Source organism: Geotrypetes seraphini, chromosome 15 (genome assembly GCF_902459505.1).
Source record: "Geotrypetes seraphini chromosome 15, aGeoSer1.1, whole genome shotgun sequence".
Taxonomy (NCBI): domain Eukaryota; kingdom Metazoa; phylum Chordata; class Amphibia; order Gymnophiona; family Dermophiidae; genus Geotrypetes; species Geotrypetes seraphini.
Window position 1 is genome coordinate 21,278,871 of NC_047098.1, and position 24,639 is coordinate 21,303,509.

Here is a 24,639-nt window from a genome sequence, read left to right on the forward strand (position 1 = left end):
CCCTCAGAAGCGAGTACAGAAACCCTTTAACCCAGCTCCCATCGTTTGCTTCAGGTGTGGGGGAAAAGGTCACCGACAGGGGGAGTGTGTTGAAAGAAAAGGTTTTACGGTAACCTGTGACCTGGAAAAGGGTAAGATTACACCAGGGGGGAGATATCTGGTGGTGGTATCAATAGGGGGCAAAGACATGGAGGCCTTACTTGATACAGGGGCGGACCAGTCAATGTTAGCCCACCGGTGCTGGAACACAGTATTTCCTAGGAAAAGGGGCATGATTTTGTAGGTAGAGTAAGAATCAAGTGTATCCATGGGGATAGTAAACAATACCCATTGAGACCTACCACAGTTAGGTATAAAGATAGAGTGTATCAAACTTCCTTTGCGTTAGTGCCAGAGGCACCGTATGATGTTATACTGGGGAAGGATTGGAAAGGGTTCCCGGTAGCATTACAGGAAAAACAGTGTCTAGTTAACACAAGAGCACAGGGATCCTCTAACCATGAACCTGAAGGGACATTAGGCAGGATATTTCCTTTTGCAGGAGAAGCCTTTCAGGAATATGAACAAAGGCAGGGGCGTAGGACACGGGCCCAGAACAAAAGACAACAGCAAGGGAGAAGTAGAGCCATGAAGCGGGCAGGGGAAACCAGGGAAGTCCCGTGGCTCCCCAAGGATGTTATGGATGCTTTTCCTACATTTCGGGAGGAGCAGAAAACCGATCCAACCCTGGGAGAAGAATGGCAGAGAGTAGGAAAGGGGTGTATAGAGGGTAAATGCTGGATCGAGAAACAGGGCTTGCTGTATAAAGAAGGCCCGGGTGATCTAGAAGGGGAAATGGTACAACAATTATTGATTCCCCAAGGGTTTAGAAGACTGATACTTAGGTTAGCCCATGATCACCCGTTATCGGGTCACAAAGGAACAGAAGCCACTATTAAACAGATAGAAAGACGGTTTTTTTGGCCGGGATTAAGGCAGGCTGTGATAAATTTTTGTCAGTCCTGTTCCACGTGCCAAAAACTGTCTTTGGCGAAACCGGCCAGAGCACCCCTCATTCCTGTACCTGTGGTAGAGGAACCATTACGGCGGTTGGCCATGGATATTGTGGGACCATTGGAGAAAACACCTAGGGGATATAATTTCATGTTGGTAGTAATGGACGTAGCCACACGGTTCCCTTGGGCTTTTCCATTAAAGAAGGCCACATCTACCAGTATTATGAAAGAACTGTTAGGGTTGTTTTGTATGGTAGGGTTTCCCCGGGAGATTCTTACAGACCAGGGTAGCAATTTTTTATCTAGTGAAATGAGGTTGTTTTATGAGGGATTTGGCATCCGTCATATTAAAACGTCTGCCTACCACCCTCAAGCTAATGGTATGGTGGAACGTTTTAATCAGACAATTAAGCAAATGCTGAAAAAGGGCATAGAAGGAGATTCTAAGAACTGGGATATGTTTATTCCTTTTGCGCTCTTTGCAGCGCGAGAGAAGGTGCAGGATTCTCTGGGACTTAGTCCGTACGAATTATTGTTTGGGAGACCACCTAGGGGGGTGCTGGATATGTTGAAAGAGAAGTGGGTGTTTCCCGAGGACTCGGGGAGTAACGTAATAACATATTTAGCCTCAGCTTAAGGATAGGTTACGGAGGTCCCTGGAACTCGGAAGAGGGAATTTGGAGTGGAGTCAAAGACAGCAAAAGATTTATTATGACAGAAGGGCAAAGGAACGGGAATTACAGATAGGTGATCGAGTCCTTATATTAATACCCACAGACACTCCACAAATTTTTGGCACAATGGAAGGGCCAGCCCACCATTGTGGAAAGGATAGGGGAGGTGGACTATCGGGTCAAGGATGATAAGGGGAGACTGCAGACCTATCATGTCAACCTATTGAAACCATGGAAAGATCGGGAGGTGTTGGATTTGGTAGCACAACAAGGGCAGGAAGATGACCTAGGACCTCAGGTTACGGACTTCAAGGCTGAGGGGGAAGTGAATGTAGGAACTGCCCTCACACAAGTACAGGTCCATCCAGGTGAAGGAAGTAGTCCGACAGTTTGGGGGATGTGTTCTCTTCTGTGCCAGGGAAAACGGGGGTTGTATCCCATGATATTATAACAGTACCAGGGAAGGTGGTACGGGTACGCCCCTATAGGCTGTCAGAGGAGAAGAAAGCTCTGGTAGAGGAGTTGGTACAAGAAGATGCTAACTTTAGGGGTTATAGAGACCTCGCAAAGCCCATGGTGTAGCCCCATTGTTATTGTGCCTAAGCTGATTGGGACACCACGTTTTTGTATTGACTTTCGCCAGGTAAAGAGGTGTCGCAGTTTGATGCATTCCCAATGCCAAGGGTGGAATGAATTACTGGATAGATTAGGATCAGCCCAGTTTTTAACTACCAATTGACCTTACAAAAGGCTACTGGCAAATACCACTGACCGAATCGGCTAAACCTAAAACAGCGTTCAGCACGCCACGGGGCCTATTTCAATTTAGGCGCATGCCATTTGGCTTACATGGGGCGGCGGCTACTTGCCAGCGCCTAGTCCGCGAAGTGCTACGGGATCACCATGGGTACGCGGTACGCTTACATCGACGACATAGTGATCCATTCAGGTACATGGGGAACAGCATGTGCAACACCTTAAAGCTGTCCTGGAAGCTCTGAGGGGGGCCGGTCTCACCAATAATCCAAAAAATGTTTCATTGGTCAACAAGAGGTAAAGTACTTGGGATATATTGTGGGAAAGGGGCAGATAAAGCCTATAGTGGATAAGGTGCAATGCATTCGAGGATACCCGGCTCCTAACAACAAAAACAACTCAGGGCTTTCTTAGGACTGGTAGGATACTACAGGAGGTTTATCCCTCACTTTTCGTCCCAGGCAGGACCCTTGACTGACATGTTGAAGAAAGGGAAACCAGTAGGACACTGGGTTGGGACAGTATGAGTAGGCAGGCTTTTCAAAGATTAAGGGCTAGTTTGTGTGAAAGGCCCGTGCTCAAAGCTATTGATTTTGACCTACCATTGATTTTACAAACTGATGCCTCAGGCACAGGCTTAGGAGCAGTCCTAAGTCAAGAAAGCCAAGGGTTAGAACATCCCATTCTGTACTTGAGTCGGAAGCTCCATCCTAATGAACAAAATTATGCAACGGTGGAACAGGAATGCCTAGCGGTAAAATGGGCTGTTCAGACTCTTGAGCATTATTTACAGGACAGGGAGTTTACGCTAGTGACTGACCGCAGCCTTGAAATGGTTAAATACCATGCGGAACAATAACGCTAGACTTACACGATGGTATTTAGCCCTTCAGGTGTTCAAATTTAAGGTGGTGCATCGGCCAGGTAAACTTAACACCAATGTAGATATTCTGTCACGTATGCCTGAGAATTAGGGACTCCTCAGGGTACAAGTGAGGGTCATCCTTTAAGGGTGGGGGAATGTGACAACCCAGCACCAGCACTAGTCCAGTCCCTGATAGGATTAAGTGCAGAAGAATGGACCAGATTGATTCTGGCGCTCAACTTGAGGCTGACCTCCCTTGCCCCTATAATCAAAGTGATAGTGAGTTGGAACAGAGGCAGGCAGGTTGGCAACAGCAGCTTCCGGGCTTTAGAACAGCTAAAGAAGCCACAAGGAAAGTTGCTGCAGTTGAAAAAACCCAGGCAGAGGAAAACTGCTGTAGAGCCAAAACCCATCCCCCGCTACAGGCTGAAGAGGATTGGCTCTGATCTGTTTAAAAGCAGGCAGAGACAAAACAGGTAGGGGATGGAGCGAGTGACGAGGGCGAGTCACTCACCACAGACTAGGCAGGAGAGGAGCTGTGGAACAGGGCAGCAGAGGAAAACGTGGTGGATTATCCCATGCAGGATTTGGAGGAAGGCCTTAACCCCTTCAAACTATCCAGTGCCAGACCAGGTAGAAGGCATGGAGATAGAAATAGCTGGCCCTAGGGTAGAAGGCCAGTTAGAAGGTATGGAATTCTGAAATGAAAGAATGCAAGCAACAGGGAAACTGTTTGTGTTTTCGTGTTTTCTTTTTGCATATCGTTTTTTTTCCTCTCTGCTTCCCAAGTTAAACCTGAAGAAGGGGATATATATATTGAGCTGTATAAGCATAGGAAGTTGGAGATATAATACTTGCCTGAAGTCCTGAATCAAGTTATGCATTCAAAGATAAGTTTGTGAACCAGATGCAGGCTGAACTGTTTAAAGTGACAGTTGGAACTGTAGGAAAGTTACTGTGACTCCCGTTGCAGGGAGCTAATTAGATTAACCGTCTCAGCTGTGTGATTTGTGCCTGCACGTAGGAGCTGTGGAAAAAGCTGACTTGCTAACAGAGTGTGCTGTGACGATTTTTGCCTACTGAGTTCTTGTCTGCTTGAAAATGTACTGTAAGTTTGATTTTTGCCAATTTACTATTTTTGTTCAATGACCTGCAAAGTGATATGGTTTTGCTGTTGCATATCTTTTGACCTGGAGGTCAGAATAAACCACTTATGTTTTCCTAAATGAACTCGTTTGCTTGGTGATATAGTGAAACCTTGTACTTACCCTATATCTCGAGGGGCCTAGACCGTTGTCTGGGGCTGCCTAAAAATCCTGAAGGTACCCCTAGTTGAAGGGGACGCGCCCGAATCTGTGTGTTTGTCACACGCCAGCCCTGGACTGAAAGGGGGTTTGTGACAATATATGTTTATAAATAGAAAATGGAAATAAGATAATTTTTTAATTGGACTAATTTTAATATATTTTTTTACTAACTTTCAGAGGCCAAAACCCCCTTCCTCAGGTCAGGACAGGATACCATAACAGCAGTATACTGTACTTACCTGAAGAAGGAGGTTTTGGCCTCTGAGAGCTAATTGAAAAATGGATTAGTCCAATAAAATGGTATTTTCTTATTTTCCATTTTTTGTTTTAACATAAGAACATAAGAAATGCCTTCACCGGATCAGACCGAGGTCCATCAAGTCCGGCGATCCGCTCTCGCGGCGGCCCCCGTTTAGGTTCTCTATTATGAAAACCTGAAATTACCATATCCCTCAATATGATTTGCAAGAAGGTGTATATCCAACTTGTGCTTGGAAACCCCGAAGAGTAGTCTCCGCCACAACATCCTCAGGAAGAGAATTCCAAGCGCCACCACTCGTTGTGAGAAACAGAACTTCCTGGCGTTCGTCCTGAACCTGCTACCACCCAGTTTCAGTCTATGACCTCTTGTCCGTGTCACATCTGAAAATGTTAGTAATGTTGCTTCTTGATCTATTTCATCCAGTCCTTTTAATATTTTAAAAGTCTCTATCAAATCGCCTCTCAGTCTTCTCCTCTCGAGTATGAACAGTCCCAGTTTCCTGAGGCGTTCTTCATAGCTCAAATTTTTCATTCCTTTGACTAGTTTCATGGCTCTCCTTTGCACCTTCTCCAGCAGAGTTATGTCCTTTTTAAGGTAAGGAGACCAGTGTTGGACACAGTATTCTAAGTGTGGTCTGACCATTGCTCTATAAAGTGGCATTATGACTTCTTCCGATCTACTCGTGATCCCTTTCTTAATCATGCCCAACATCCTGTTTGCCCTCTTCGCTGCCGCCGCACATTGCGCCGATGGCTTCAGGGTTCTGTCAATCAGTATCCCCAAATCCCTTTCCTGTTCGCATTTTGCTAATGTTACCCCAAACATTCTATACTCATGTTCTTTATTCTTTTTGCCTAGATGCATCACCTTACATTTATTTATGTTAAATTTCATCTGCCACTTAGTCGCCCATGTTTCCAGCTGTCTCAGATCCTTCTGAAGCTCCTCGCAGTCCCTTTGAGAGCCAACTGCCCGACATAATTTTGTATCATCGGCGAACTTTATTATATTACATGTTGTTTCCTCCTCAAGATCGTTTATAAAAATGTTGAACAAAATAGGCCCAAGAACCGAGCCCTGGGGCACTCCACTAGTCACTTTCACCCAGTCCGAGAATTTCCCTTTTATGCTAACCCTCTGCATTCTGTTCTCTAGCCATTTACCGATCCATCTATGCACTTCTCCTCCTATTCCGTGGCTTAGTAATTTCTTCATAAGCCTTGCATGTGGGACCTTGTCAAACGCTTTCTGGAAGTCCAAGTAAACTATGTCTACTGGATCTCCAGTATCCATATGTTTGTTCACTTTCTCAAAGAATTGTAGCAAATTTGTCAAACAAGACTTCCCTTTCCTGAAGCCGTGTTGACTAGCCCTTATTAGATTGTGATCCTCCAAGTGTTGCACAATGCTGTCTTTAATAAGTGTTTCAATTATCTTCCCAGGAACCGATGTGAGGCTCACAGGTCGGTAGTTTCCTGGATCACCTCTTGATCCTTTTTTGAAAATCGGGATGACATTTGCTGTTCTCCCGTCTTCTGGTATTTGCCCTGTTCTAATTGACATGTTAGCTACGGTTTGTAATAGTTCACCAATTTCCACCTTAAGTTCCTTTAATACTCTCGGGTGAATTCCGTCTGGTCCGGGGGATTTGTCGTTTTTTAGTTTGTCAATCTGAACGTATATCATGTCCAACGTCACATTTACTGTTTCGAGGTTGTCCTCTATGCCTCCAGTTAATATCCTCCCTGTGTCTGGCACTGATAAAATGTCCTCATTTGTGAAGACCAAAGCAAAGAATGAATTTAACTTATCGGCAACCTGTTTGTCCTCTTTAATTGACCCCTTAATTTCTTAGTCGTCTAGAGGCCCCACTGTCTCTCTTGCTGGTTTCTTTCCTTTTATATATCTAAAAAAGGGCTTGAAGTTTTTGGTTTCTAGTGCTATCCTTTCTTCATAGACTTTTTTGGCGTTTCTTACCACTCTGTGACAGTTTTTTTGGTCGTTTTTGTGACAGTTCCAGGCCTCCATTGTTTTTTTCCCTTTTCCATTTTTTAAACGAGTTTCTCTTCTCCCTCACTGCCTCTTTCACCTCTCTGGATAACCAAGCTGGTTCACCTTTGTTCTTTTTCCGTTTTCCTTTGGATAACCTCGGAATGTGTAGATTCTCTTTATTGATTTTTAAAATGGGGATCATTTGTCAATTTTTTAAAAATTTATATCTGCTATCTTTATATTTTGCCCAGTGTTATGGGATATGTGTTATTGTTTCTGTGGTGTTGCATTATATGCAGAGTCTGGCTTCTTGGCAGTTCAGTTTAACTTTTGTCTACCATATTTCTATTTTGTGATTACTTATTCCATACAGAACAAGGGTGTATCTGTGTTCTGTGTGTATGAAAAGGACATGGTTTTCTGTTAGCATTGACTATGCAGGATTGATCTGTATTACTCTGGCTTGTTTAATTTTACAATGGGCGTATTGATGTTCTAGTGTAGAGAATGGCACTCATCTGCACAGGCCTTGAACACTTTAAAATCCTAAGTGTCTGAAGCTTGTGAAGTTAAGGCATATCCTGCAAGACAGGGACAGGGAGAGAACTTGAAGGGATTAGAGGGTGGTATTGAGATCCCATGTGGATGGGGACAAATTTGTCCCCATGTCATTTCTATTATTGCTCACCAGTGTTTAAGATGCTGCCTTTTCCTAGGTGCATCTTTGTTGCGTGTCTCGTGGATTATTACTAAAAATAATTTTTTCAAATAGAGGAAGGGGTGTTAAAAAATGGTCAGCCCTGGGTGTCAAATATACTATGTATGCCATTGTTCAAAGAATCACAAAAACACTTTCACCAAAAGGAATAAATGAAGGTATAATAAATAGTGAAACACAAGCAGAAACCAATCTTAACGGAGGAAAAAGCCTCAGACAGGGGCCCACCCACTTCCACAATGGTGGAATAGCGGTGTTCGGGCGGTCACTTCACTGGCACAAAACCTCCTATTTCGATGGTCCTAGCAATGTGTTTGAAAATTGCTTTCAGAGTTGAGTGATATAGAAGAAGATAATAACTTAACTTTCTCCTTTAAGGATCGGTACACCAACGATGGCCAGCGTTTCACTGTCAAGCTGCCTCAGGGTGTAACAAGTCCGATCACACTAGAAACACAAAGTACTCAAATCAAAATTAAATTTTAAAAAACCGGTGTGTATTATAACTTCATACATTGTAAAACCGGCTACATACCTCTCATCCGGATGCCGCTCGCGTCTCAAAAGATCCAAAGATGGCGGCATGACTAGTAAACCAGATTAAATCATGCCGGTGCAATGACGTGCACATACGTCACCACCGGAAATAACATAATAAAGAGAAATCATCAAAAATATACATAAAAAGATTATAAAAATACATAAAAAGTAAAAAGCAAAAAAAGTAGAAGATCAATAAGAAGTATACACCACTTTTTTGGAATTCCCAGTAGGATTTCATTCAAGAACAAACACCGCCTTTTTCTGCATCATTATTCTCATTTTTACTTTTTATTATTTTTTGAAGAAATTGAAAATTTTGAAACAACCACTACCGGCATTTTTTAGCCGGTCTGTTATTTCCGGTGGTGACCATTTATGTAGTTCTCAGGCTCTCATTTGTCCTTTGCAACATTTCAGACCTGTTGGACAGAAGAAGATCAAGCATCTAGAAATAGGTACCTGCCTGGCTGAACCAATAAGCAAGCCAAATGCAATCTGACAGGGTGGGCCTTAAAGACTTGTATGCCTTTTTTACTAGAAAGAAGATTCTATTCTATTCATTATTTCTATAGCGCTATCAGATGAACGCAGCACTGTACATTAAACATATAAGAGATGGTCTCTGCTCAAGGTGCTACCAATCTAATTATGACAGATACACAAGATTGACAGGGATTATCAAGGGAAAGTCCATAGTCTGCTACAGAGAAAGACATGGGGGAAGTCACTGCTTGCCCTGGATCGGTAGCATGGAATGTTGCTACTATTTGCTTTTTTTGCCGGGTGATTGTGGATTGGCAACCATAAAGAAGGGATACTGGGCTAGACCCAGTAAGGCTATTCTTAAATTCTTAATCTAATCTTCCCTTCTAGTGGAAAAGGCATACGAGTCTTGAACCAGTGGGTTGTACCAAAGCAGTCCTCTGAGCCTAGGGAGGGGCAGATTGAGCCTGCTGCTAGCACGGAAAACCCCAAAATGGCATCCAGTCATGCCATGATACTCCTCCTGTAAAATTTTGTAAAAGTATGGAAGATGGACCACAAAGCCGCCTTACAAATCTTCTTGGGCAGAACTGCCCAGGACTCTGTCTATAAAGAAACCACACACACACACACACAAAATTGGTGTTTGCTTACACACTGATGTATGCTGAAGAAACAGCCCTGCAAATCCATCTCGACATGGAAGCCAGCTTCCCCAGGTGACTAGGACTCAGTACAAAACTAATGATCAGAAAGACACCTTCCAGCTTAAGGGTAGAAGAAGAAACTGAGGGGCTACAGCACAGCCCTGTGATGGAGGAGGAGGAGCTGAGACAGAAAAAAATTGCAGAGGATGCCTGCTACACAACTCTCCATTGGTTCAAGACTCATATGGTTCAAGACTCATATGCCTTTTGCATTAGAATGGGTGACCATGAGTTAAAGCTAAGGGGCCTAAAAATTAAGTGAGACTGAAGGTTTACCCAGGGCTCTTTATACCCTGACCCCAGCCTTAATGTCTTGCAGATTTCCCTATCCAAACATCCTCAGGGTGTATTTCGGTTGGCAAGCCAATCAAATTGCAATACCTGCCTAAACTGATTCAAGCTAAGTAAAATGAAGTCTCGCCAATGCATTTACCTAAAAAAAATCAATCAACTCGATGGCTAAACGTTCAAGTCGATTAAAGTCACCCAGACATTGGGCAGCTCCCGAAATACCACTGCACACTGCCAGCCTCCTGCACTGCCCCTCCTCCCCCGGCAGTCAGTCGCTGTATTTCTGCTATGGAGCAGCTAGAGAGCAGTGGAGGAAAAGCTGCCTGAGCAGCCACGATCTCAGCCTTCCTTCCTGTTTTCTGAGGCACTCCAGCCTGCGAAGCCCTATGGAGTGACTGGCGCCCGCAGAAAGCCCAGGGCTACCGCACTTGTATCCCCTTCCTGCTATTTTGCTTTCTTTTTTTTTTATTAATAAAAACAAAAAAAAAAAAGACAGTTAGTTGGTTTTTCTTTGTTTGGCCTCTCTTTCCTCCCCATTCCTCTTCCCCCCCCCCCTCTCCCATGGCGGAGACGAAAATTATTTACCACATAGATGAAGAAGAGACCCCTTACCTGGTGAAGCTGCCCGTCTCGCCCGAGAAAGTCACGTTGGCAGATTTTAAGAATGTCCTCAGCAACCGGCCGGTGCACAATTACAAATTCTTCTTCAAGTCCATGGACCAGGATTTCGGGTGAGCGCATTCTCTCAAAATCCTTTCGCCGAGCTGGGCAACGGCCATAGGGGGGGGGGGGGAAGGGAGTCGGGGGCTGGCTCGCGGCCGGGCTGGGCACCTGTTTTCTAACTGACAAAGGGGGAACGTTTAAAAAAAAAAAAACCCACCACCACAACAAACAAACAAGCAACGCGCCCCGAGCTCGAGCACGAGCCCGAAGCAGGTCCCAGCCCGCGCGGTGTTTGCTGACAAAAAGCCGGACTAACGTTTTGCAGCGTAATAATAATAAACAAAACCAAAATGGGTTTTCCCCCTCAGACATGGGAAAAAGGGGGGGGGGGGGTTAAAGTGAAACAATAATAAAGCTAATGGTGCGGGTCCCGTCTGGAGAGCGAGCAGGGCTGGGGCGCGCCCGGGGCTCGGCATTTCGCCGGGGCCTCCCGTCGGTCGTCACCGGGGCCGGAAGGGCCGGCGGCCTCGGCTCCGAAGGTGCCCCGGAGTCACTTTCTCTTGGGCTTCCTCAGTAAAGGCCGGTGCCAGGCTCTCGTCAGCGCCGGAGAGCGGGGCGGGGAAAGGGCCGCTGCCCGAGCCCGGGTTCCAGCCTATTCAGGCAGGTCTCCGGCCCGGGTTCTGGTGCCTGTCTTTTGTTTCTTCCTCTTTTTCCGGAGGATTTTCGGGGGTGGGGGGAGATGTGAGCTACTGACGGGAGTCCCTTTATTCCATTCTTTCAGTGACAGGGGTTGTCTGGCCTGCCGGAAGCGCCCCGGGGTGGGCGGAGGACCAGGGAAGGTTCAGGGCATATTCACAGTTATGGGCTGAAGTGCTGTCACCGGGGTTCCTTTAGGCCCCGCCAGCAGTGGCTGCGGGAGACAAACATGGCGGGCAGGGCTGAGTTAGTGACGGTCCCTGCCTAGAGAAATCTGCAGTTTCTTGTTTCACGGAAACTCGGTGCCTAGCTGAAACAGGGCCTCTGCAGCTAGAGAGGCCAGGCATGTTGACGTGCAACCTGCACCTGTCCTCTGCAACCCAGAGAAGTCAGGCCTAGGGAGACACACAACCTGCACCTGCACTCTGCAGCCCAGAGAAGATAATCGTAGAAAGACATGTAGTCTATACTTGCACCTCCTTTCTACAGCCACTAGAAGACAGGCATGGGAAAACATGCAACCTGCACTTGCAGCCCAGAGAAACTAGGCATGGAGAAACATGCAACCTGCACTCACCCTGTGCAACCTAGAGAGGATAAGCATGGGGAAGCATGGGTCCTGCACCTGCTCGCTGCAGCCCAGAGAAGATAGGCATGGGGGCCGCGTGCAACCTTCACCTGCCCTCTGCAGCCCAGAGAATATAGGCACGGGGACACGTTCAACCTGCACCTGCTCTCTGCAGCCTAGAGAAGATAGGCACGGGGACACATGCAACCTGCCCTCTGCAGCCCAGAGAAGATATGCATGGGGATGCGTGCAACCTGCACCTGCCCTCTGCAGCCCAGAAAATATAGGCATGGGGACGTGTGCAACCTGCACCTGCTCTCTGCAGCCTAGAGAATATAGGCACGGGGACGCGTGCAACCTGCACCTGTTCTCTGCAGCCCAGAGAAGATAGGCACGCAGGGCAGGATTAATTCGTCGAGGGCCCCTAGGCACACAAGTACACTGGGCCCCCCTGCCCTGCCCCACCCCACCATGCACCCAGGCGGAAACAGGAAGCTGCATCAGAGGGAAGCTTTGGGCAAGCAGCACCGCTTGCACTATCACAATTCCCGTTGCCTTTCTTATCTGCTTTTCTTATTTGTCTTACTTTCCGTCGATGGGGTGGGGCCCGTGTTGCCGATGGGGGTGGGGGGTGGGCCCACGTTGCCGATCGATGCTGGAGGGGTCCATCGCCATTTGGAAAAAACAATGTGGATACCCTCCTTCATCGGGCCCCCCTGACCATTTCGGGCCCTAGGCACGTGCCTACTTAGCCTATTGGTTAATCCCGCCCTGTAGGTATGGGAACGCGTGCAACCTGCACCTGCTCTCTGCAGCCCAGAGAAGATAGGCATGGGGATATGTGCAAATTGTAACCTGTACCTGCTTTTTCAGCCCAGGGAAATATGCATTGTTTTCCTACCCAGTTCAGTGAAGTCAGGCCTGGGGAAACATGCATTGAAAATGTATTGCATCTGATCTTGCAGCACTGAATACATACATATATGGTAAAATATAACCACTGTATTTAAGGTGCTGCCTTGCCTAATGGAGCTAGTTAATTTGTTGTACTTGAGTTGTTCACCCTCTCCTAAAGGATGTCAAGGAGCAAGTGGATTTTATAGGTAAAAAAATGCAACCTAAGGTGTTAATTGTGAAGGGGCACAACATATAATTAACAAATTCACAGCTATCACTCAGCTAAACCTCTAGTGATGCTTTTGTAACTCTCCAGCAGGTGCTTGCCAGTAAGCCTTTGCATATTTTTAGGTATAGGGCTAGGGAAAGAAACAGAGCTAAATAATATGGAGAGAAAAGCACCATCAAAACAGGGCATGTGTGTACCAAAGTTAGACCTAGGGTCCAGCAAATTCATTAATGTAGGCCATGGATACTGTAATTAAGCAAGGAAAAAAAATAGTAATCTATAGCTGCTGTTGTGCTGAAAGCTAGACCCTGTTTTGAGCTGTGAGAAATGTGCAGTGTTGCAGAAGCTTGTCTTGCTAGGGCTGGAGATTTGCTCACCATCTGTCCATCTACATTCTCCTCCCTCTCTGTGATATCTGAGAAAATGAGAGCATGAAAGTGTGATTTTGTGGTTAACACCTGTGTAATGGCTGGTAATAATTTTATAGCACTGGGTAAAAAAACAGTTGAAGGCTTGTTGAAATTGAATGCCTTTTCCTTTAATATGCGGGGACTGGAAAGTAGGTATTGGCTTGGTAGTTTATAATGGTTCTTATTTTACAAGCCTTATTTGTAGTTGATACATGCATAAAGCTGCACTTAAATGTTTAAATATCTAAGTCCCCATTTTATAAAGTAGGGATATACATGTATCAAATCCAAGTGCATACAAAGGGAAGGGAATGTGATCTGGGCATGTTTTGGGAAGGGCAGGGGTATGACAAATTCATAAATGTGTAGTTGCCATTTTAGAAGGAGTGTGGGACTGAACATCCGTGTCCTAAAAGATTAACATCTGGAGTTAACACTTGCTAACAAGCACATTTAGGATTTGGTAAATAACTGATATTGAGCTACACTCCACTGGAGGAATTAGGAGGGAGTTTGCCCCCACTCCATCCCCACCCTGTGCAAGTCTGCCAAGGGAAAATGGTCTGTAATAGAGTCATGATGTTTCTGAGGTTGCAAAGATAACTTGTATATAAACGATTAAGTTAACATTTTACAACATAACCAGTTATATGCCAGCCTGGAACCTGTCAATATTACAAGGGTAAATCAAAATGTAAAAGCTAAATACCAGTACATTTAATGGCTTTAATAGAAGTAACTGTGAGCAATTGAAAATATCAGTTTTCCACAAAGTCCCCATGCAAGACGACACATTTGCGTATTGTTCAAATAGTTTCTGCATTCCTGCAGAGAAGTTTTTTAGCTGCTTCCGAAACCAAGTGAGCACTGATTCCTTTGCTTCATCATGCTTTGTGTTTTGCTCTCTGGATCGCAGTGATGAACCCACGCTGTTGTTTGTGCAGATCAGTAAGCTGTTTGGGAACCCATCGTGCATAGACTTTCCTGTATCCCATGTCATCATGCATTATGGCAAATGCAGATCCTTAGCTGATATCCAAATTTGCAGCCAATTGAGACACCGTTATTCATTGGACTTCTCTAATCAAGGCATCCGCCCTATCAATGTGCTCTTGTGTGCATGATATTGATGGGCGACCAGAACAACCTTTGTCAGTTATACTTGTTCTTCCCACTTTAAACCTTTTTACTCACTCATAAACCTTTCATTGATTTATGATGCTGTGTCCATACTGAGTCAATGGTGAATTTCCACAGGCTTCACTTCCTCTGCCTAAAGAAAGTGCACTACTGCACATTGTTCTTCGATGGTGCAATCTTGCAATGGAGCATCCATGTTTTTGATCTCGTGACTACCATACAACTAAAGGTTGAGTGCTGTACTGTGCGTGGACAAACTATCCAACAGGCAACGTACGAGTACATTTGTTGCATTTCGCTAGCTCTATTCCAGTTATCATGTAATTTAACAATTGCCTTTAATTTTTGATTCACCCTCATATATACATTTATTTTCTTGTTTCTGCTGCATGCAGCCAGTGCTTAATTCTTTATTTCTTTTGTATTTCAGAACAGGCTCTATATTAGCAGATTCTGTTCTAAAATACTGGTGAAATTTGAGATTCACTGACCTTCACATCTAAATTCCTACTTCTATGACCTGTCTAAAATGGGGGTGCTAATGTCCATGTAATAAATATAAGGTTTCCTTCTCTTTGGATAACTCCAAGCAGCTCCACTGTTGGAAATGTGCTGCTAGGTCTCATGGCCCAGAGGTGACTGCATTTGTGGTTTTAAATGGCTGTTTTACTTTGAAAAGTGTTATCATGAAACACATAACTTCCCATCAAAAATCAGAGGCGCAACCACCTCTCTGTAGCATGGAGGAGTAGCCTGAGAACCAGAAGAACTGCATTTGATTCCAGTTGCATCTCTGTGCAAGTCGCATAACTCTTCATTGCCCCAAGTCCATAAAATAAATACCAGTTTATGATATATAAACGGCTTTGAGTGTAACCACAGAAAGACGGTATATCAAATCCCATCTGATTTCTTCATCCCCATCCCTGTATTGAAGTTTCACCACAATCTGCTCCTAGAAACAGAAATCAATAGAAAATGGATAATCATATTTTGAAATCAAAGTTTTCTTATTACCGCTACTTTGAATGATCTTGCTTAATGACAACATATACTACAGACCACAAAAAAGGCAGAAGTAAGATCAGAAGAGAGATTTGAGAATTAAAAATGTAAAAACCTGTAAATGTTGGCTAATAGTAAAAGGCCTGCAACTAGAACCTAGCCTTATGAGTGAGGAAGGATAATAAGTGCTGGAGATATTGACCTGTGAAATTCAGAGATAAATTGGGGGTATAATCATCTTTCATGCTTCCTCTGTGCTGCTTGGATGATTAGTTTCTTCCAGTAACTTGACACATACAGACAGAGAAAATGAGATGTTAATTGTGTTGCCTTGAAACCCCCCCAAACTTTAGAATAATTTTTACACCTGTCATTAAAGAAAACAAAGGCTCTACAGAACTTATCTCCCCCCTTCCCATCATGTATCTTACAGCAGCTTAAGAAGGAATCAACTAAATGAAATTAACACTGCCAGTCTTACTTTCCAGATATTTGTGAGTTCATTTTTAGGAAAGAAGAGAAATGGTGTGAAAAATTACACACAGACACCTGGGAAACTATATATTTTCTTTGATTCTTGGATCAGCACTAATACCTGACTTGAAAAAAATAAGAATTCTGTGCTGATGCAGTGGAAGAAGGGAATCTGATTAGTCTTGTGTAGACCTAGCCTTGAAAAAGCATTGTTTTTCCCCCATGGGGTCAAGATCTTCCTATTACTGAGTGATCACGGCCTCTGTTTGCTGTATGAAACTTTCAAAAACTTGTAAAGAAAAGACATTTGGTAATCTTGTTGTACTTTAATTGTAGGCTGTACGAATTAATAGCAGCATCATGTTATTGTGTATATGATGTACATAACAAACAGGTTCTGTTACAAATTTAAGGGTGACTGTGTAGATGTGCATCTAACCCTAATCCAGAACGCCGTGGCCAAGCTTATTTCCGCTAAAGGCAAGTTCGACCACGTCTCCCCACTCTTGTCCAAACTTCACTGGCTCCCAGTTCACTCCAGAGTCCTCTTTAAATGTGCTTGTTTAGCTTTTAAGATCCTACATGGCATCCTCCCTCCCGTTATTCCACTCTTCTGGAACTCCTCTAAACCCTAATTCCACTAGATCCTCCCAAAAACTGAAACTATCATTCCCCCTCTGCAAAAGGTATATCCCGCGTAGGAAAACTAGGAACATCCCTCCCCTTTAGAACCACAGAACTCTGGAACAACCTCACATCCCCGCTCAGAATTTCAAGCTCCCTTCAATCCTTCCGCAAACACCTGAAAATTTGGCTCTTTTCAAAAATCTAACACCTCCCGCTCTTTGGTACCCTGACCCTCTTTATCTTCCTAGCTCCTTTCCTATAACCCTTCATTGTAGCTCCTTTTCACTCTAACCCTGTAACTCCTTTTCACTCTAACCCTGTAACGTGCCGAGCTCTACGTTTGTGGAGATAGCGCGGTATACAAACCTAAGGTTTAGTTTAGTTTAGATATTTATATGTAACTTACACAGTCCTTAAAACCGGTTTTTATTTGTTTCCTGTAAAGTTACATAGAAACAGGATGGCAGATAAAGGCCAAATGGCCCATCTAGTCTGCCCATCCGCAATAACCATTATCTCTTTCTTTCTCCGAGAGAGTTGTGAAATGAAATATTAGTATTTTCCTTCCCATAAGTGAATTGTAACAATATACTGTACACTTTTTCCTTTTATATATTTTATGATTCCAGATTAGTCCTTGGGCTGAACCAGCTGCTGCCAGCAATCAGCACAACTTCTTGCTGGAGCTGGCTTGTGGCGGGTCTAGGTGAACGGTAATGGGTTTATTGAAAAAAAAGCATTTTATATTTGTTTTCTATGGGAAGGAGTCCAGGCTTTGGTGACTGGAGAGGTGATTCATTTTCAGCATGTACCAATAAGTGCTGTGGCAAATTGTGATACAGAAGATTTGGAACAGAGCAAATTGATTTTGTACAATGCCTTTTTTAAGCTTATGATTAAAGATGATGAATAAAATATATCATAACACTTGTATAGGTGAAACTAAAGTTGAATTATTCTAAAACAACCATTTTCCTTTTGCCCTTGGAGGCAAAAAGTAGGTGTTGAGATGGTTGATGGATCGTCTGTTCATAGTACAGTACACTAGAATTTGTGAAATTGTGTTTATGCTCCATTAATATTTGGATGCAGGCAATTGTTTTTTGTTTAAGACTAGATTTTGTTTTTGGATAGTGCATGATAGTTATTTCTTAAGAGAGTCTATCATTCAATGGAGTCAGCATACTGATTCTAAAACAGTTATATTATCTAGGAGTTCTGTTGGACTCCTCATGTTTTAAGCAATCGTACCTGCTGCAAATAAGTCAAGACTGTTTTCTACAAATTGAGACTTATTTGGTGTTTATGGGATTGTCTGGATTTTGATAATTTTCAAATGGTAGTGCAGAGCCTTTTATGGGTCTTCCATTGTATTGTTTTGAGGCAGTATAGGTTGCCCCAAATTCTGCAGCTTTTTTGTTAATGGGTGTATCACTAACTGAACATCTTTCTCTCTCTCATTTATAACATTTTATTGACCTCCTGTTCTATGGTGGACATGATTTAAGAGTTTTATCTTTATCCTCAGTCGTGAGAATATACAGTATAATTAATGGATAAGTTACTTTTGAAGATACCTACCTTCAAACAAGTTTGTGTGGAGGAATGTAGCACTTTCATTTTTTATGTTATCAGGCCTTACATTACCTTAGCTGATGAACTCTGTAAAGTAACTAAACCCCTCCCCCCCACTTTTATAAAACCATAGTGCGGTTTTTAGCGCTGGCCGCAGCAGTAACAGCTCCATTGCTCATAGAATTCCTATGAGCGTTGGAGCTGTTACTGCCACAGATGGTGCTAAAAACCGTACTATGGTTTTATAAAAGGGGGGGGGGGGTTAGTTACTTTACAGAGCTCATCAGCTAAGGTAATGTAAGGCTTGATACATAAAAAATGAAAGTTCTACATTCCTCCACACAAACTTGTTTGAAGGTAGGTATCTTCAAAAGTAACTTATCCATGATTAATTTGCATCTGCTGTCTGTTCAGGAAGAAATGCATTTGCTTCTTTTCCTCTGGGGTTGTACTGCTTGCAGAGTTTTGCATCTTAGGGTTTGTTTGTAAATATTAGTACTTTTAGTTTTTGGTCCTGCATTTGCATGGGGTTATCTGTTTTCTGGTAGGAGCATACAGTGTGCTTTGTGTATTTTAATTTTGTGGTTAACCATTATGTGTTGTTAATACGATTATATTGTGTGTGTGCGTGTGTATATATGAAAAATGAATGGAAAAAATGGTGTTACAATTAGTACTATTATGGGGGCGGAGATTGGGTGGAGATTGGCAGAGTCTGGCCCACAACTTAGCCCACCCAATGTTCTTCAACTGCCGGTCCACGGACCAGTGCTGATCCACAAAATAATTATTTTATTTCCACCAGTCCATAGGTGTCAAAAGGTTGAAGAACACTGCTTTACATAACTTGAATTTGAACAAGAGCAATAGAGCCAGGTAACAGGCATTTGGAGATGCAGTTTCCCATAAGAGCCATAGAAGACACATGTTGCTTCTGAGCAACAATGCCAAATAAAGGGTTAAAGGAAATTGCCAAGGTTTTTGTGATGGTATTAGAATATATTTTTGATATTTAATTAGAGATATTTTAATTTTATTATATATTTGATATGTTTGTAACATTGTTATGTGTTTGATTTTATTGAGTTTGTTTTTATTGTTACCTGCATAGAATTTTAGATAGTGTAAGCTATACATTTAAAGAAAAAAAAAGACAATAGCTGGACTTGGGAAAGTGACAAGTAAAATTCAGTCAGCAGCTATGAGTAGTATTTCGCAACCCTCTCTTAGAGGCACATATAGGGGTCCTTTTAGTAAAACCACAGCAAAAATGACCTTAATGTACCGCTTATGCATGTCTTTCCCACATGCTAAAGCCACTTGTGCTGCAGCCAAAAATGGCTGACGTATCCGTTTTCCCCAATTAATGGCTACATGCTAATTTTGCCATTGGCACATAGCCATTACAAAAAGTTACAATTTGAGTTCTTATGACTCCGGACTTGGGCATTACTAGACGCCGCTGGCTGCGATTCTGACAGGGGTTTGTAGGCTTGTTAAACCCTGGCCTGCATTTCTGCCACCTAGGGTCCCTGCTCGTTGCGATTCTGGAAGCGGCACCTATCCGTGATTGACATGCAGCAAGCGCCCTTCTTAGGTGCCTATCGCAGCAGATGCTGCTTCTAGAATCAGCTCCTCAATGAATATTTTTTTTTGCTCAGAGAATAGTTAACTTCTGGAACTCATCACCAGAGGATGGGATAACAATGGTTAACATAGATGGGTTAGGAAAGTGTTTGGACAAGTTCCTGGAGGAAAAGACTGTAGTCTGCTGTTGGGACTGACAGGGGGGAAATCACTACTTGCTCTGGGATTGGTAGCATGGAATGTTGCTTCTATGTGGGCTTCTGTCAGGTACTTGTGACCTGGGTTGGCCACTGTGGACAAACGATACTGGGTTAGATGATCTAGAAACAGGGACGAAGTGCAAAGTAATAAAATTTGCAGACGACACCAAACTATTTAATGGGGCTAGGATTATAGAAGACTGCGAAGATTTACAAAGGGACCTGAACAAACTAGGGGAGTGGGCGATGAGATGGCAGATGAAGTTTAATGTAGAGAAATGTAAAGTCTTGCACGTAGGAAATGGAAACCCGAGGTACAGCTACACGATGGGAGGGCTGTCATTGAGTGAGAGTGCCCAAGAAAGGGACTTGGGGGTAATAGTGGACAGGACAATGAAGCCGTCGGCACAGTGTGCAGTGGCCGCTAAGAAAGCGAATAGAATGCTAGGTATAATCAAGAAGGGTATTACAACCAGAACGAAAGAAGTTATCCTGCTGTTGTATCGGGCGATGGTGCGCCCGCATCTGGAGTACTGCGTCCAATATTGGTCGCCGAGCTTAAAGAAGGATATGGCAATACTCGAGAGGGTTCAGAAGAGAGCGACACGCTTGATAAAGGGTATGGAAAACCTTTCATACGCTGAAAGATTGGAGAAACTGGGGCTTTTTTCCCTGGAGAAGTGGAGACTTAGAGGGGATATGATAGAGACTTACAAGATCATGAAGGGCATAGAGAAAGTGGAGAGGGACAAATTCGAAGACTGAAAGAACGAGAGGGCATTCAGAAAAATTAAAAGTGGACAGATTCAATACCAATGCTAGGAAGTTCTTCACCCAGAGGGTGGTGGACACCTGGAATGCGCTTCCAGAGGTCGTGATAGGACAGAGTACGGTTTTGGGGTTCAAGAAGGGATTGGATGATTTCCTGAAGAAAAAGGGTAAAGAAGGGTATAGATAGACCTGATGGGCCGCCGCGTGAGCGGACTGCTGGGCATGATGGACCTCTGGTCTGACCCAGCAGAGGCATTACTTATGTTCTTATGACACCTATTTTATAGGCAGTAAGAACCCACACTTTAAGTGATTAATACTGTCACACCCATTCTCAACTCTCAAAGATGCCCCCTTAGACAAAATTAAGAAAAACTATCCCCCCCTCCCCCCGTTTTACAAAAGTGCAGAAGAGGTTTTTAGCGCTGGCCAGCACGCTGAATGCTCTGCGCTGCTCCGATAGTCATTGCGTTCCTATGAGTGTCAGAACAGCTCAGAGCATTTGGCACGCCATCCTGCGCTAAAAACTTCTTCTACACTTTTGTAAAAGTGTGTTTGTGTGTGGGTAGTTTAGCAAACGATGTATGCACACAGATGGGCAAATTTATTGTGGGATGCAGTGCACATCCTACGAGAGGTCCTTTTAATGTGTGGTAAGTGCATACTAGTTCTTACTACAGTTTAGTAAAAGATCCCCTCAGCAATTTAAATTACCATAGTTTAGAAAAAGGACCCTGTAACCATTACCACTATGAATATGCAGGAGAGATACAGTCATATGAAAAAATTAGGACATCCCATGCAATATTCAGTTCTTTCTTAAGAAATGTTCACATATCGATGTTAAATCTTTTTTTTAAAATTTATCTCTGGAAAAGAAAGTGATGTAATTGCAGGTAAACAACAAAAAGTGTCCTCCCTCTCCCATAATCAGACACCTCTGTCTTCCCCCCTCATATGGGAGGCATCTTTCTCCTCTCTCTCCCATAGCCTGGAATCTCTCTCCTCTCCCATGGTCTGGCATCTCTCTCTTCCCTCCTTCCATCACCCTTCTCTGGAATCTGACATCTCTTCCTTCTTTGAGTTATGTCTCCTCACTCCCAATGTAACATTTCTTCCTCCCTCCTCTCCATCACTATCATGTTCAACGATTCTCCATCTTTCCCATGTACATCATCTCTCTTTCTCTCCCACTCCAAACACCTATGTCCAATAATTTTCTTTTTCTCTTCCCTCACCCACTGGCAGCATCTCTTTCCCTCCCTTCCTAACCCCTAGCCCGTGCAGCCTGTGTCCTTCCCAACCCCCTCCCAGCCCATGCAGCATGTGTCCTTTTATCTTTCTCAAACCCTCTCCCCCGCAACCTATGTAGCATGTTCTTCCCTCATTTCCAACCCCATCCCTTTCCTTTCAGCTAGATCCTAGGGTACACGGTCCCCAGTTCCCAACTCTCCCATCTATCACCTCCCCACTGCTGAAATTTTAAATATTTGGGCAGCCAACGAAACCGTCGGCCTGCCCCAGAAATGTTCTTTCTGCAGAACTTCCTCTTTCTCCATAGGTAGGGCGCTGCAGAAAGAACACTTCTGGGGCAGGCCAACGGTGGAAGGCTGGCTTCGTGTCAGCTGCCCAGAGATTTTAAATTTCAGCAGCAGGGAGGTGGTAGATAGAGGAGTTGGGACTAAAGGAGGTTCTTGGAGAATGTAGTGTTAGGCACACACTCACTATATGACGCAGAAAATGGCCAGGTGGGCTGGATTCGGCCCATGGGCCTTGTGTTTGACATACGTGCCCTAGGTGAACCTTCAGCCTTATGCCCCTCTGCAATTAACTTTTAGGCTCCTTGTCCCCCTAAATAATCATGACCACACCAACACTACCCCTCCTAAAAAAATGGGCTATTTGAAAACTGCTTGCTCTCTGTACTGGTAAGAGAACCTCATGTGGTTCTCAGAAACTGTTGTTTTGCTTTGACTGCAGTTTTTGCCCTAGGTAACCACCTTGTCTTGCCTAATGGTTGGGCCAGCCTTGATTGCAGTATCAGTATGAGATCCTGACAGCTGGGAGGAAACAGAACATGGATTCTGCATTCACTGACTATGAAAACAAGGGAGCACTTAGAGTGGCACAGAGTCATTTCTCAAACTTCTAAATGGCTGTTCCCAACAAAGAACAACAGAGATGCAAGATAAGAAGAAAAAAAAAAAAAAGCCAGTTGAAAACCATACATAGCTACAGGGAGTCCCTGTCATTTCTGACATAGCATCAGTGGGATGACATCTGCCAGTCACCTCATTCCTCCATCACAAGCATTTCTAAAGGGTTTGGGCACTTGCACTTTGTATTCTCGTTCTTAGAAGAATACCTTTTAAAACCCCCTTGTGCTGAATGTTGTTCAGACTATAAGAACCTTTTCGCTAAGAATATCTTTCAGAATCTCCACATGTATCTTCCCGTGAATGGAATTGCATTACTGTTTCACTTATGAGACTTTAGAGCTGCCCTCTGGGGAGCTCTTCCAAGAGGAGCTCAGTATATCATAATTTAATATAGAGCCTGCTGAACCTCAAATTCTGTTAAATATTGACTGCAATAAATTTCCCATAGTAAATACTGTTGTCATCAGTCATATAGCTCAACACCATCTGTTTCATTTTAATTCTGTGTGAACTCATATTTAAAAATATCTTCATGATTTTGGGAGTCAAAACATCACCCAAAGAAAGAGAATATTTTTTACAAGATGGTTATTTAAACCTCCTTAATTTTGTAAAGCAGTGTAATAAAATAGGCCTACTGAGACTCTTAGTTTAACATTGTATTAACTGTTGTAAACTTTGCAACAGATTGTACCTGGGCTGAATAGTGAACAAGGTCAGAAACAGGTTGCAGCAATTATTAAAACATTTCCAGCCTATCTTTTACATAATGTTTCCACTATGGCAGGGACAAAGTAACCAAGGAGTCAGAAAAATTTTTAGCTGAAGAAAAGAACTGACTCTGTGTATTAACACACCTCAAGAGCAGAAACTGCTATGCAAAAATTTGCTCAGAGAAATGTAACTCTAAAGAGGGAGAGGAAACCCCCTCTTGGACGAAAAGAGTTTTATCTTCCAATCATTGCTTAATAAATGCAAAAGCAATTCCCACTCAAGGGTGCGAGTAAGTAAAAAAACTGAACTGAATAAAGCTCTTAATAGTAATGTATGCTTTCAAAAACTTCCAAAAACTTTCAAACAACTTCAATTCTTGCATTTAGGTTGACACTGGACACTTTACAATCATGAGGTTGAAAAATGAAGATACTTATCAGGGTCCCGACGCGGCCCCGTTTCAGTAACTGCTTCAGGAGACCCCGTCTGATTAAAGCTGAAAAGGGTAACAACCATAAGACAATTCCAAAAAAGTGTCTGAAATACAAGAACAATCTCGTTAAAATGCAATAGATATGGGCTAGAACACTCAAAAGCCACAAACCCTTGCATATCTCATGAAAAACTTGTAGCTAGCCAAAAAAGGACAGGAGCACAATACAGTACGTACCGTTCTTGAGATGAAACCTCTCTGTGCAACACAGAACGCCGGCACCCGCGGCCGTATTTAAACCGGCAAAAAGGCGGGAAACCAGACGTGCAGAACGTGATGACATCACAAAATTACAAAAAAAGCAAAAAACTCCAAAAGTAAATCACGAGTGCCAGACATAATCAAAGGAAAGCTGCCCACTCGATCTCATTGTTGAGACCTTGTGGGTGGAGAGTATTGAGATCGTAGATCCATTTCTGTTCCTTTCTCCACAATGCACGGTCACCTCCCCTGACATTATTATAATGATCCAAAACTGTGAATCTCAAATCAGTTATGGCATGGTGTTTAACTTGCCAATGTTGTACCAGGGGGGCTTCTTGCACTGCGGTGCGTATACGGCTCATATGTTCACCAATCCGGTGTTTCAAGCTGCGTGTAGTATTCCCCACGTACACAAGTTGACACGGGCAACATATGGCGTAAATCACATGATGAGAATTACAATTGGTAGCATGCTGAGTGTACTTGCATCGGGAAGGCAATGACATTTGTTGGATGGTAACACTGAACTGACAATATGTACAATGGCCACACGGTGAATGCTGACCCCTAAGGTCTCAACAATAAGATCGAGTGGGCAGCTTTCCTTTGATTATGTCTGGCACTCGTGATTTAC

General features: G+C 43.5%; 1 protein-coding gene across 4 annotated transcripts in view; it reads left to right on the forward strand.

Moving 5' to 3' along the window:
* The first annotated feature begins 9,875 nt into the window (after positions 1-9,875).
* The window catches only part of DVL1 (dishevelled segment polarity protein 1), a 174,942-nt gene continuing 160,178 nt past the window's right edge, over positions 9,876-24,639 (forward strand). For all 4 annotated transcript variants that reach the window (XM_033922853.1, XM_033922854.1, XM_033922855.1 and 1 more), the window contains exon 1: positions 9,876-10,324. In XM_033922853.1, coding sequence (XP_033778744.1) covers positions 10,155-10,324 — 170 coding nt within the window. In that variant the 5' untranslated portion in view covers positions 9,876-10,154. The remainder of the gene's footprint in view (positions 10,325-24,639) is intronic.